This window comes from Schistocerca piceifrons, chromosome 4, assembly GCF_021461385.2.
Source record: "Schistocerca piceifrons isolate TAMUIC-IGC-003096 chromosome 4, iqSchPice1.1, whole genome shotgun sequence".
NCBI lineage: Eukaryota > Metazoa > Arthropoda > Insecta > Orthoptera > Acrididae > Schistocerca > Schistocerca piceifrons.
Window position 1 is genome coordinate 819,220,191 of NC_060141.1, and position 15,803 is coordinate 819,235,993.

The 15,803-nt window shown below is 38.7% G+C and overlaps 1 protein-coding gene across 1 annotated transcript in view; it reads left to right on the plus strand.

The window, feature by feature from the left end:
- LOC124796223 (radial spoke head protein 4 homolog A) overlaps positions 1-15,803 on the plus strand; it is a 335,434-nt gene that overhangs the window by 281,544 nt on the left and 38,087 nt on the right. The window contains exon 10 of the mRNA XM_047260315.1: positions 5,196-5,386. Within this exon, the coding sequence (XP_047116271.1) occupies positions 5,196-5,386 (191 nt within the window). The remainder of the gene's footprint in view (positions 1-5,195; positions 5,387-15,803) is intronic.

The following is a 15,803-nucleotide window of genomic DNA, read 5'->3' on the forward strand; positions in this document are numbered from 1 at the left end:
TTTCCTTTGGTAAGTCACATCATCTTTGTTTTTAGATATATTTTTCCCATGTGGAATGTCTCCCTCTATTATATTCATATGAGACGAGTTTCATTCTCAATAAGCAACAAACGAAAAAACTACAAAGAACGAAACTCGTCTAGTTTGAAGGGGGAAACTAGATGACGCTACAGTTGGCCCTGCCATAGGTCAAACAGATATCAACTGTGTTTTTTTTAATAGGAACCCCCATTTTTTATTACATATTCATGTAGTACATAAAGAAATATGAATGTTTTAGTTGGACCACTTGTTTCGCTTTGTGATAGATGGCGCTGTAATAGTCACAATTGTATAAGTACGTGGTATCACGTAACATTCCGCCAGTGCGGATGGTATTTACTTCGTGATACATTACCCGTGTTAGAATGGACCTTTTACCAATTGCGGAAAAGGTCAATATCATTTTGATGTATGGCTGTTGTGATCAAAATGCCCAACTGACGTGTACTGTGTATGCTGCTCAGTATCCTGGATGACATCATCCAGGTGTCTGGACCGTTTGCCAGATAGTTATGTTATTTAAGGAAACAGGAAGTGTTCAGCCACATGTGAAACGTCAGCCACGACCTGCAACAAATGATGATGCCCAAGTAGGTGTTTTAGCTGCTGTCGCGGCTAATCTGCACATCAGTAGCAGGCAAATTGCGCGAAAATTGGGAATCTCAAAAACGTCAGTGTTGAGAATGCTACATCTGCTACATCAACATTGATTGCACCCATACCATATTTCTATGCACCAGGAATTGCATGGCGACGACTTTGAATGTCATGTACAGTTGAGGTTGACGGACATCGTTTTGAGCATTTATTGCATTAATATGGTATTTACAGGTAACCACGCTGTAACAGCATGCATTCTCAGAAATGATAAGTTCGCAAAGGTACATGTATCACGTTGCAACGACCAAAATAAAATGTTCAAACGTACCTACGTTCTGTATTTTAATTTAAAAAACCTACCTGTTACCAACTGTTCGTCCAAAACTGTGAGCCATATGTTTGTGACTATTACAGTGCCATCTATCACAAAGCGAAAAAAGTGGTCCAACTAAAACACTCATATTTCTTTATGTACTACATGGATATGTAACAAAAAATGGGGGTTCCTACTTAAAAAAATGCAGTTGATATCCGTTTGACCTATGGCAGCGCCATCTAGCAGGCCAACCATAGCACCATCTGGTTTCCCCCTTCAAGCTAGACAAGTTTCGTTCATTGTAGTTTTTTCTTTTGACGCTTATTTCATGAGATTTTTGGCCCGGTCACGATCAATGGACCACCCTGTACGTGTATGTGTGTGTGTGTGTGTGTGTGTGTGTGTGTGTGTGTGTGTGTGTGTGTGTGTGTCTATATATATATAAAAACAAAGATGGTGTAACTTACCAAACTAAAGCGTTGGTATGTTGATAGAGACACTAACAAACACAAACACAAACAAAATTCAAGCCTTCGCAACCCCACGGTTGCTTCATCAGGAAAGAGGGAAGGAGAGGGAAAGACGAAAGGATGTGGGTTTTAAGGGAGAGGGTAAGGAGTCATTCCAATCCCGGGAGCGGAAAGACTTACCTTGGGGGGAAAAAAGGACAGGTATACACTCGCACACACACACATATCCATCCGCACCTACACAGACACAAGCAGACATTTGTAAAGGGCAGAGATGTCAGTCGAGGCGGAAGTACAGAGGCAAAGATGTTGTTGGAAGACAGGTGAGGTATGAGTGGCAGCAAATTGAAATTAGCGGAAATTGAGGGCTGGCGGATAACGAGAAGAGAGTATATACTGAAGGGCAAGTTCCCATCTCCGGAGTTCTGACAGGTTGGTGTTAGTGGGAAGTATCCAGATAACCCGGATGGTGTAACACTGTGCCAAGATGTGCTGGCCGTGCACCAAGGCATGTTTAGCCACAGCGTGATCCTCATTACCAACAAACACTGTCTGCCTGTGTCCATTCATGTGAATGGACAGTTTGTTGCTGGTCATTCCCACATAGAAAGCTTCACTGTGTAGGCAGTTCAGTTGGTAAATCACGTGGGTGCTTTCACACGTGGCTCTGCCTTTGATCGTGTACACCTTCCGGGTTACAGGACTGGAGTAGGTGGTGGTGGGAGGGTGCATGGGACAGGTTTTACACCGGGGGCTGTTACAAGGGTAGGAACCAGAGGGTAGGGAAGGTGGTTTGGGGATTTCATAGGGATGAACTAAGAGGTTACGAAGGTTAGGTGGATAGCGGAAAGACACTCTTGGTGGAGTGGGGACGATTTCATGAAGGATGGATCTCATTTCAGGTCAGGATTTGAGGAAGTCGTATCCCTGCTGGAGAGCCACATTCAGAGTCTGATCCAGTCCTGGAAAGTATCCTGTCACAAGTGGGGCACTTTTGTGGTTCTTCTGTGGGAGGTTCTGGGTTTGAGGAGATGAGGAAGTGTTTCTGGTTATTTGCTTCTGTACCAGGTCGGGAGGGTAGTTGTGGGATGCGAAAGCTGTTTTCAGGTTGTTGGTGTAATGGTTCAGGGATTCCGGACTGGAGCAGATTCATTTGCCATGAAGACCTAGGCTGTAGGGAAGGGACCATTTGATATGGAATGGGTGGCAGCTGTCATAATGGAGGTACTGTTGCTTGTTGGTGGGTTTGATGTGAATGGACTTGTGAAGCTGGACATTGGACACAGGTGGAGGTCAACGTCAATGGGCAGAGATGTCAGTTGAGGCGGAAGTACAGAGGCAAAGATGTTGTTGCAAGACAGGTGAGGTATGAGCGGCGGCAAGAGATATACATATATATAAGTCACATCATCTTTGTATATATATAAAAACAAAGATGATGTGACTTACCAAACGAAAGCGCTGGCACGTCGATAGACACACAAACAAACACTAACATACACACAAAATTCAAGCTTTCGCAACAAACTGTTGCCTCATCAGGAAAGAGGGAAGGAGAGGGAAGGATGAAAGGATGTGGGCTTTAAGGGAGAGGGTAAGGAGTCATTCCAATCCCAGGAGTGGAAAGACTTACCTTAGGGGGAAAAAAAGGATGGGTATACACTCGCACACACACACACACACACACACATATCCATCCACACACGCACACACACACACACACACACACACACACACACACACACATATATATATATATATATATATATATATATATATATATATATATATATATATATATATGTTTGTGGTTGTTTGTGCGTCTGTTGACCTGCCAGCACTTTCATTTGGTAAGTCAAATCATCTTTGTTATATATATATATATATATATATATATATATATATATATATATATATATATATATATATATATATATATATATATATATGTGTGTGTGTGTGTGTGTGTGTGTGTGTGTGTGTGTGTGTGTGTATATATATATATGTAAAAATAGAGGGAAACATTCCACGTGGGAAAAATATATCTAAAAACAAAGATGATGTAACTTACCAAACGAAAGCGTTGGTATGTTGATAGACACACAAACAAACACAAACACACACACAAAATTCAAGCTTTTGCAACCCATGGTTGCTTCATCGGGAAAGAGGGAAAGACGAAAGGATGTGGGTTTTAAGGGAGAGGGTAAGGAGTTATTCCAATCCCGGGAGCGGAAAGACTTACCTTAGGGGGAGAAAAGGACAGGTATACACTCGCACACACACACATATCCATCCGCACATATACAAACACAAGCAGACATATCTAAAGGTAAAGATTTTGGCCCAAACTCCCATGCCACTTTCCTCGACGTTGACCTCCATCTGTCCAATGGCTAGCTTCACACATCCGTCCACATCAAACCCACCAACAAGCAACAGTACCTCCATTATGACAGCTGCCACACATTCCATATCAAACAGGCCCTTCCCTACAGCCCAGGTCTTTGTGGCAAACGAATCTGCTCCAGTCCTGAATCCCTGAACCATTAAGTCTTTCCGCTCTCGGGATTGGAATGACTCCTTACCCTCTCCCTTGAAACCCACATCCTTTCGTCTTTCCCTCTCCTTCCCTCTTTCCTGATGAAGCAACCGTTGGTTGCGAAAGCTTGAATTTTGTGTGTATATTTGTGTTTGTTTGTGTGTCTATCAACCTGCCAGCACTTTCGTTTGGTAAGTCACATCATCTTTGTTTATATATATATGTTGGTTCTACTGAGAAATTCATCAATGGAGTAGAAGGAGTTGGCCACCAATAAATCCTCTAGGCTGCTCTTAAACTGAATTTCATTGGTTGTTAAGCTTTTTATGGCTGCTGCTGGCAAGTTATTAAAAATTTGTGTTCCTGAATAGTGCACACCTTTTTGTACAAGACTAAGTGACTTTAAATCCTTGTGAAGATTATTCTTATTTCTAGTATTGATTCCATGAATTGAGCTATTGGTTTGAAAAAGTGATATATTTTTAATGACAAATTTCACTAAGGAATAAATATATTGGGACGCAGTAGTTAGTATCCCTAGTTCCCTAGAGAGGCTTCTGCAAGATGTTCTTGAGTTCTGACATGTTCTACATCCTGGAGGACCTCCTCACTATGGATCAATTGGAATGAAAGTAAATCTAATCTAATCTAATGTAAACTGACAACTGCAATGTCCACAGAATTGCATACATATGTCCAGATTTGAAGAACATTCAGGAGCTTTATTGCACATCAACTTCCGTATTAAATCACCCAATCATATCTGCAGAGAAAATGTGTGGGATTATTTGTAATCATGGGAAAAATGTAAAATCAACATCCCTGCAGTTTGGTTGCTTTACAGGGTTTAATCGACATTGAGTGATGATGGACTATGCATAAATCTGTAATCATCATAGGTTTCATTCATCTATAATTTTTATTTAATTCTCTCAGTTGCACATCTTTTTTAATATAATTACTGGTTTTGGCCTTACATTAGCCATATTCATATTATAATAGAAGTAAAAGAATTGTAGAGTATGAAGAAGGCTGTTGCATAGCTGAAACTGTTATTTCTATTCCAAAAGCTGTGAGATCAAGATAATTAAATGAAAATTATTTACATCATTGTCCTCTTCATGTGGTCATTTTATGCCAAGTTCTGTTTAACTCATTTATGTTAGCGAGAGATTTTTTTATATATTTGCGAACTTATATTAATTACTTTCAGGAAGAAGCCGAGGAAGAAGAAGAAGAAGAAGAAGTAGAACCAGAAGTAGGACCTCCAATGTTCACACCCCTTTCAGAGGATGCAGCACTAGAAACTATGCCTGCTTGGAGTGTTCGAATAGGATCTCAAATTGTTAAAGATACAGCCATTGCCTTTGTTCGTTCAAATTTATGGCCTGGTGCATTTGCTTTTGCAGCAGGCAGGTAAGTTTGTACCTGTTACCTGTATTATTCAAGTAGCAAGTGAATCTCTTAGAGATCCATTTTACGACCAAAGTATCTGTGGACTCCGTATAGATCCTGTACAGAAGTAGAGTCTGAAATTTTTGTCAGTGTAATTAATTCAGTTTCAGTTAATGCATCATATGAACTTTTAGGAAAATGCTACAGATAATTAAAAGTACTGCATTTTCCATAATTCATTCATATTAATAGTCTTGTCTTTAGCCTTCATCATTAGCCTTCATGATGTGAATGTACAGTTTTTTTCTTATTTGTATTATTGTTATTTGAAACAGATTTTATTATTTTGGTATTTTCATTCTCCATGTATAATTTTTGTGATATTTAGATCCGACAGTGTGAGACATTCCCTTAGACTTTAGGAAAAGAATTGAAGAAGTAAGTTTGAAACAGAACAAAAAAATCTAGGTTGTTATGTAAGTGGCAGAAAGAACAGCACCAGTAAATGGCATAACAAGTGTTTGCATAATACCGAATGAGAACACCAGCACATTGACAGAGCTACTATTCTTAGGATGGAATAGAAGCTCACTCTAGCCACTGATGTACAATATTACATGCCCACATCACAAGCTGATGACAACAAAATAAGGAGAAACTATGAAGAAATACTTGAATAAGAAGACATAAAGACTGTGTAGATCGGGGTGAGCATTCCGGCACTTACTAAAAGGTTCTGTCTGAATAATATTTATATTATGTTTTACATTTCACACATTACTAGTCATGGTATTTACAATCTAAAATCTGTCAAAACGAAATTAAATTTATTTTTACAATCTGAGTTGCAAATAATACACAAAACATAAAAATAACAGTTCATATACTTTCACATCTTAACAAAAGGCACAAAAATCTCATTATGTGTGGGGATTTTAATATTAACTTCCTGAAAGAATCAAAACAAAAATACTGATCTTTTGAAACTCCTTTTAACTTTTAATTTAAAGCTTAAAATAGAAGCAGCAACAAGAATAACACCCACTTCAGTGTCAACCATTGACCAAATATTTACAAATATACCATGTAAATACAATACACAGACTATCAATACAGGCTTTGGGCATCACAACACACAAATAATTTCTGTAGAAATTTCTGTAGAACTAAAAAATCATTGTCAACTCTCGAAACAATCTGTATGAGCTGCTGCTAAAAGCTACAGGGGGCAAAATATAAATTCCTTTCTGAAGTTTACATCATTTCAGGCACAAATGAAAAGTTTGATGCTTTCAGTAACATCTTATGCTTGTACTTTGAACTATGTCCCCCCCCCCCCCCTCCCTCCCCCTCCCCCTCAAAAAAAAGAGAAGAGATAATACAGAAAAATAAGAAAAGTAACTGGCTCACTCCAGGCATACCAATATTGCTTAAGAAAAAGAGATTTGTATATGAACTATAAAATCAAACAAAAAAATCACCAGATTTTGATGCTTATTTTAAGAGATATAAACATAGCCTAAAGAAAGTCATTAAAATGTCTAAGGAACTGACAAATGAGTGATCTGAAAAAGTGTCCCAAACAAAATTAAGGCTATATGGGACACAGTAAGAAAAGAAACAAGAAAACAATGTGAAGAACAACACAGTATGGACTTACTGGAAAACTCAACCAACATATGAGACCCAAAACAAGTTGCAAGTAAATTTAAATCCTACTTCAAAGAAGTGGCAGCAAATCTTATAAAAACATGTCCACCAAATGCTAGGAAAGAACTAGTTCCAAACAGTTTAAATAAGTGTCCGTTTTTATATCCAATGGACAAGAAAGAATTATCAAATGCCATTAGAGGACTACAATCAAAATTCTCATCTGACATTGATATCATCCCTGATGGTATTTTAAAGAAATGTTCAGCAGTAACAGCAAAACCCTTTGCAGATGTTTGTAATTCCTCACTGGCTACTGGGATTTTTCCTGGAAAGTTAAAAATAGCAAAATTGAGGCCTGTGTTTAAAAAGGGTCAGATAACAGAGCTAAAAAATTACAGAGCAGTCTCTCTACTGTCTGGCTTTTCTAAAATATTAGAAAAAATATTTTAGAAGATGCTGGTTCATTTTATAGAAGAAAATAAACTGTTCTCACAATCATTTCACAGTTTCCATAAATGTAGGTCCACAGAAATGACCATCTTTGATTTTAAAAATTAAGCCTTGCCCTCAGTAGACCAAAAACAACACTTATCTGCTATATTTTTGGATGTTACCAAAGCTTTAGATGTCATTAACCATAAACTACTACTCTCAAAATTGGAATATGTATGTGTCAGGAGACTGGGACACAAAGGAATAGTCATACCTGAATTACAGACCACAAATAATGGAACTTAAAATATCAAGAAGGAAACAACATACATATGTATCAGTCAGGGAAATAAAATGTTAAATATGGTGTGCCCCAAGGTTCCATTGTAGGTCCAATCTCGTTCCTTCTGTTTATAAACGACTTAAGAGTCAGCAATCCCTTCCCAGACATGTATAAAATTTGCAGATGACACCAACATTCTGGTAAAAGAGAGGACTTTAGATGAACTGGAGAATGAAATCAAAGCATGTATGATATTCATAACTGATTGGTTCTCCAGAAACAGTCTTACCATAAATGCAGAAAAGACGGTAACTATGCGTTTACACACAACTCAAATGATACACCCTTCAAGCCCTATTTTGACATTATCTGCCAAACATTTAGAAACTGTAAACAGCACTAAATTTCTTGGAATATGGATCCAAGAAGACCTGAAGTGGGACAGACATGTAAGCTTCATCAATAAGAAATTAAGTACAACCTGCTATTGCTTGAAAATTCTTACTGGCTGCATGATACAACATATGAAAAAATACATATATTACACGCAGATGGAATCACTTTTGAAATATGGCATAATTTAGTGAGGCAACACACCTGCCAGCAGAAGTTGCTTTATTGTCCAAAAAAGAATTATAAGGACCATAGGAAATGTGACTACTAGAAGTTCCTGTAGGCCACTATTTAAGAACTTACAAATTCTTCCACTACCTTTCTTATACATTTTGAAAGTTACATGTTTCATTAACAAAATGACAGACACTGAAGACCAGCTAGTGCAAAAATGTGAAACACTTCATAATTACAATACACAACAGAAAATGGAACTTCATAGTGAACATGCAAAAAATTAAACTTAGATAAGATGGACCACTACTAGCAGGGAAAAAACTTTACGACAAGTTACCACACCGCATTAAGACACAAAAAAATTTAAGAGATTGTAAAATGGCTCAAAAATGTGTCTTTTAAATAAACTATATTACAGTGTTGATGAATATATACAATCTTAAACTATATAGAAGCTAGTTAAGCTAGCTGCTTTTTAAAATCTGGATGAGATCCTGTAGGATAATTCAGTTAGTAATATAATCAGTGTTCATTCATTTCATGTAAATTGTAAATATTTTCTAGTCTTTAGATTTGTGTCATTTTTACAAATACAAAAGCTGTTAACTATATTCATGAAGATAAAACAAAAACTATAAATATTACTCTGCTTTTTAATTAATAAGAGTAATTCTTGTTAATTTATAAGAAAAGTTCCATGATTTAATGTGAACTTTTTTTTCTTTAAAGAAAATTGACGGTTATGATCAACGCAATGATATAACAATCCTTTTGCCTTTTAACTACAAAACTGATATAAATTTATGATAAGTTCATGAGAAGAGCATAAAGACAGTAATCTGTATGTTTATATTTGCTTACAGTTATGTGTATGTAAACTTATTTAGTCGACATTTACTCCTGCTTGTTGCATTAAGAAGTTCAATTATCCAAAGTTTTTAATTAACAAGGTTTTTGTGAAAATTATTCACACTATGAGAATCAACAAATTAAAAATAAGATTCTGAACAACAAAGTTCATCCTAATCAATGTTTTTAAATATTTATGCATTGTTATATGTACATTACGAACGCAACTGTATCTAAATGTCATAATGGATGTAGAAAAAAATTAATTCGTAGTAGGGGTGCAATGAGAGCAAATGGAAGGTCCTAGAGTTCTCTATTTTAAGTGCAAGAGCATTTGAAGCCTTAAAAGGAAAATTGAATTATCTTATATAACAGTAAATATGCTTTAGTCATGACAAAACCCAAATTCGTGTCAAGAATGTTTAAAAAAAGTGCACTGTTTCCTACTTGGTGTTTAATGGAGTATAATTATTCTCGGCTGGGACACTTAGTGTAACATTCTGTAATGAACTAATGGATATTGTTATTATGTCACAAGTTTATTAATGCGCAGTGTTACACCAAACATAGTGGAACTGCATGGACATAAGTGCCTTCTAACAACTCTGGGAGACAAGGTCGTTACAGGGCATTGTTAATGTAACTGCAGCATGTGATTGTAACCACATGCAGTAATATACACTGTATCGGGTGTTGACATACAGGATGGTAGTTATGATCGTTTTAGTGGTCTGGTTTATCATTTTTGTACGTAGCTACACATTGACAATGGACAAGTCAATTTTTGTGAAATGATGAGAGGAGACAACCTGAATTTATGTGATAAATATAAATATTTACAACAAGTACCCACACAAAAAAAATTTAAGAGATTTTAAAATGGCTCTAAAAATGTGTCTTTTAAATAAATTACATATTGTAGTGTTGATGAATATGTACAGTTCCCTTTGTAATGTATGTATAAAATATGCATAAATATTGAAAAACATTGACTAGGATGAACTTCATTTGGAATTATTGTTCAGTCTTACTTTTAATTTATTAATTCTCATAGTGCATATAATTTTCATGGAAACCTAGTTAATTAAAAAGTATGGATAATTGAACTTCTTAATGCAGCGAGCAGGACTAAATTCCTACTAAATAAGTGCACATACACAAAACATTAAGCAAATATATACATACAGATTACCGTCTTCATGCTCTTCTCATGAACTTATATCAGTTTTGCAGTTAAAAGGCAAGAAGATTTTTATATTATTGTGTTGATCATAGCTTACAATTTTTTTATGGAAACAAATTCACATTAAATCATGAAACTTTTCTTATGAAATAACAAGAAGTACTCTTATAAATTAAAAAGCAGAGTAATATTTATAGTAAGATAATTGGCACATCATACTGATGCCACCTGTTAGAAAGACTGACATTCCAGTTTCCTGGTAAAGTGTTTCGATTTATTTGAAATGAATTAAGTTATGAGACACTTGACATTAAAGTAGGTGACAAGTTGCATTTTCCACTGCAGATTTTGCCTCTGTGATTGTTAGATTCCGATCTTTGTCTTTTTTTCTTTCGTTGACTCAATTTTTATACACATTTCACTAATTGGTTAAGCCATTAATTAAGAATATTCTATAATTTACCATAATTTTCAATGTGGCTCTTACATTCCTAAGTGGTTTATGCCCAATGCAGATACATAAAATCGTTTCATAAACTTTTTTAATTTACTAATTCACAACATGTTTCATTAACCAAATTGTTGTTAATATTTATAGTCCACCCAAAGTAGCAAAATATAACCTAGCCATTTTTTCAAATGATTATGTAGTTTACAAGCTTCCAAAATGTTCATATGCCAGTCTTTATAAGGCTCACCTTACTGCTCAGTAGACTGAAATAGACAGTCCCAGGCAAGCCATTAAACATGAAATCTGTGACCAGCTAGCACTCGCTGAACACCTATGCAAGATCTCCCAGCTTGTCTGGATTGTGTTAAAGTTTAGTTTTGAGTTCACAGTAATGTTTACTTCCATGCAGAAAAGTTGCAGCTCACTATTAACGTGTTGTCACTCATAGAGCTATTTGTGAAGTTCATATTTGACATTTCTATTGGAATCATTTGATTATGTATATATGATGAGCATATATACATGGATTACCTTATGTACTTTAATTGGGTAGTGACTGTGTTAATTCTTTTGGATTGTTGGATGTTGTTTACTTCAGAACTGATATTGTGTTGTATGCACTAGATGTTAATCATCTTGATGAAATTCAAAAACACAAGTGTGCATACTGTTTACATAAGCTACAGCCACTGTGATCTGCTAATATTGTGTTTAAAAAAGGACTATGTCTTCAATTGGTGATTATGCTGTTCATGCTATGTCTGTATATACTGAAGAGGACAGGCATAGGTACCTGCTTGGATAAAAATGTGATGTGGAACTTGGTCTGGTCTTTGCAGTGTTTTTGATGCTAATAAATGTGGGAAAAGGCATCTTACTTGGCGGTATGTGTAGTGTGAACCATTTTCACAATTACTAGAAATAAATTTACAGATATTCTATAAGATGTTTATTATTGAGACTGTGAGAGTTTAATGGATAATGCAAGTAGGTGAGTCACACACTGAAGTTTTTAGTAAAAAGGTAATTTGAATGTCATAGCAAAAGAGAGGACTGTAGAAAGAATTATTGTTTAATAGGGGTTGAGGAGAAGAAATAAGAGGGGAGTCTTTTATAGTCCTGCACTAAGTTTCTTCTGGTTGTAGCAAGCATACATTACCCAAACCATGCAAGATGAATGTATACTTGGGAAAGAGTAGGACATGCACAACAGTATCAGCTTGAGCACACCATCATTAGACAAATAGATACAAACCAATTCTAGATGCAAATCACTCCAAGAAGTGGGCATAGGCACATATTGTAGCTTAGTGATGATGAACAGTAGACTGAAATACAAGAAGATGTAAGAAAGTAGCATACAGTGAAGTGAATTGAAAGTTTAGAACAGATGAAATTGAAGTGAGAACTCTATGAGTCTTCAGCCAGTTGGCAAAGTTAGAGGCATTTAGTATAGCCCTCTTCCCCACTGAAATCAGTGGTATCATCACTGCAGTGGTGCCCATGGTCTCACTACTGCAATATGCAGAAAACCATTGTCTGTATATAGTTCTACATCATTGCACTGCATGAGGTACTGAATTCAGGAGGCCATACAGAAAGTAGAAGTCATGAATGTTGATTTTCTGCAACAAAAACTTGTGTCACACACTTTTGTTGACTCATGAGTGTGCATCCATAACAAAACTTTATGTCAGTAACCAGTTACTAGCAGTCATTGAAAATTTCAGATTTTTGGGGCTTTTATTTTACAGTAAATCAGCATCATTACCATTTATGCCATCAAAGGTATCTTGCATGATGAAACTTAATCCTTCAGAGTTGTCAGTAGAATCTCATAGGGTGCAATCCACACAGTCATTCTGCAATTCTACAAATCTTTCATCTTATCCCACCTGAACTATGGATGTGTTGACTGTGGGTCATCACCACAATCAGTACTGAGCTTGTTGGACCCAGTCCACCGCAGTGGTGTGCGGTTGGCAACTGGAGTTTTCCGTACAGAAACTGTCATCCCACCACTATGGGTTAGACACCAGCAACTCTTGGCAAACTTTGCCATCATAATCTATCAGATGCCTACCTGTCGGTGTTGCTCAGCTCTGTGTCACAACAAACAGTTCAGACTATTTATGAATCACTCAAAAATAGATAGGCCAGCTGGGGTACAATCTGAGGCTCTGTCTAATGACCAACACCTGCCCCTCTTATCTGTGGACATAGAGTACCCTCTTGACACCCCTTTAGTCTGTACCCAGTCTTGTGATTTGGATGAACATCTTCCATGTGTAAGGAAAATACAGACAGATGCCCATTCCATTCAGCTCTCCAAAACCACTCCAATTTGAAATGCATCTACACAGACAGATTGAAAGTCAATAACTGTGTCAGTTGTGCTTTTCTGCACACAAGGAGGCATGAGAAGCATTCTCTGCTGAGCACATGCAGTGTATGTACTGCAAAATTTATGGTCCTATCACAGGCACTGCAAAACATAACTCTTGCAGCAGAGAACTTCCTGGTTTTTAGTGGCTCCATCGGCTGCATACAAGGAATGTCTCAGTACCACCACTAGAAACATTTCAATCACTGACATCTGAGAACTATTAGTTGACATCCACAGCCTCAGAACCAGTTAACATTCATCTGGACAGGGAGTAATGTGGGCATTTCAGGAAATTAGTCCCTTACAATTTAGATAAAGAAGATACCACAGGACACAAATTTGAACCTGAAGCCCTACAGTGTCAAATTCTAAAACTTGAAGTATGGAATGGTTGGATACCACAGTCCTCAGCAAGCTGAGGGCAATCAAGGGGACCACCAAGGCAAGGCTTACTTCTCTCCAAACTGTTCAGAGACCTGCCATCAGACTGTGCTGACTACATATTGATCGTAACAGACTTCTACATTGAGAGGACTGCCCCCACTGCAGTCGTGGTAATCATCTGGTAACAGCCAGTACTCTCTCTGCATGTCCTACTGACTGATCTGAGATGAGCCATCAATCTGCCTATCTCATACATCAGATGCTTGTGGTCAGTCGGATAGCTGCTAGCAAAGTCTCAAATTTCCTGATGGAAAGCAGACTTTATAACAGAATTTAATGCACCTCAATGGTGGACACGAGGGGAGTACATCATACAACATTTGCCAAAAGTGGCCTCAGGCTACTTTGTCAACAGAAAGTTTAAGATATTTAGCCCTCTAGCCCATACAGTCTCCATTTTCTCACCCAATTTTATTCACACTGTCTGAAATGACCCTTCTTGGTGCATCCTTCAGTTACTGGCTAAGGTTTTTGCTGTCTGGGTTTTATCTCACCTTTAAGAATCTGACTTAAGCTGCTGTCAGATGCAGTAGCCACCAGAAAGATCGCAGGAGGTGTACATCGGCACAGCGCATCACGGACGGTAGTTGCCTCAAGTAGAGTCCCGTCCACCAGAGGGCACGCGAGAATTCGGCCGCGACCTCTGCCAGCGGAACAACAACTACAACAACAACAACTCAGGCAGCATGGGCCGTGCCCGTTCAGTTCACATCGGGCATGCCTATGAGACAGTTCCCGGTCTACTGTGAAGTGCGACGGAAAACATGAACCGTGTTACTACACAATTGGCGACGAGTAGGGTTGTTCTTTCGCATGTTGCATCGTTGTTCCGGTTTCGCAGCTTATCCGCGGCATGGAGGATTTAGTGCGGGTTTTGGTTGAGCAGCAGACAGAGCTCATGGCAACCATGAAACAAGTGCTTCCGGCGTTGCTCTCTACGCTGTCTGCTCCAGTGCCGTTCCCTCCTCCCTTTCCCCCGTATGACGAGACGGTGGAGGACTGGGACACGTACGAACATCGCCTTCGGCAGCATTTCCAGGCGTTTCATGTTGCTGATGCAGAGGTCTGTCGTGCTCTTTTCTTGTCTCGGATATCTCCCTCGCTGTATCAAGTTTTGCGGCAGCTAGCGCCATTGCAAGAACCCTCGTCCTTGTCCTTTGACGCATTGTGTTCATTACTGTCTTCATATTATTGCCGCCGCACGCATGTTATGGTGGCTAGGGTCGAGTTCTGTCAATGCAAGAAGCAGCCCCATTAGTCTTACCGGGCGTGGGCCGCTACCCTGCACGGTCTTAGTCGCAAGTGTCACTTTGTCACGGAGCAGTCGCGAGAGTCTTACGCCCACGTTATGGTGCGCGACGTCATTGTTCGTTCGGCCCCTGATAGGGAGGTCCGGCAACGAGCCCTGCAGTTAGAAGACCCTTCCCTCGAGGAAATCCTGTCCGTTGCTCAATTGTATGAAGTCTCTCATGCCACAGGTCAACAGTTGGAAGCGTGGTGTGACATCGCAGTGGTTGAGGGCAGCGCGGCCGCGTCCACTGCGTCCGGGGTGGATGACGTGCGAGCAGTACAATCCGGCCGTTACGGCCGCTCCCACACGGCGCGTAAACAGACTTCCGGCCACCGGCCCCTGTTACCGTCCTGTGCGCCGTGCTATATACATCATGATCGGTCCGAGTGCCCCCAGCGTTGGGCCGTTTGTTGCAAATGTAATAAAAAAGGACACATTGCTAAAGATTGCCGCTCGGCCTCAAAAGAATCGAAGGAAGCAGTTACAGAGGACATGGATGTTGACATTCAGGAAGTTTGGCCAGGCTCCTGACGCATCGGCACACAAACTCTTTATCGAGGTGTCGGTTCGGTAGCACCGACTACATCTGGAAGTAGATACGGGCGCAGCAGTGTCTTTGTTGAATGCACAAACTTACTCCGACCTCGGGTCATCCCCGTTGGCGCCAGTTTACCGGCATCTACACGGTTATGGTAAACAGTTCATTCCCCTACTGGGTCAATTCACTACCGTCATGACTTACAAATCAGTCACCCGGCCTATTTCTTTATTGTTGTCAGTGATGCAAGCTCCACTAACCTTTTTGGCTTGGATGCCTTTCAAGCTTTCGGTTTTTCTATCACTGACACCATACAGTTGGTCTCCGAAGACGTTCCCTATCAATCATTAGAATCTTT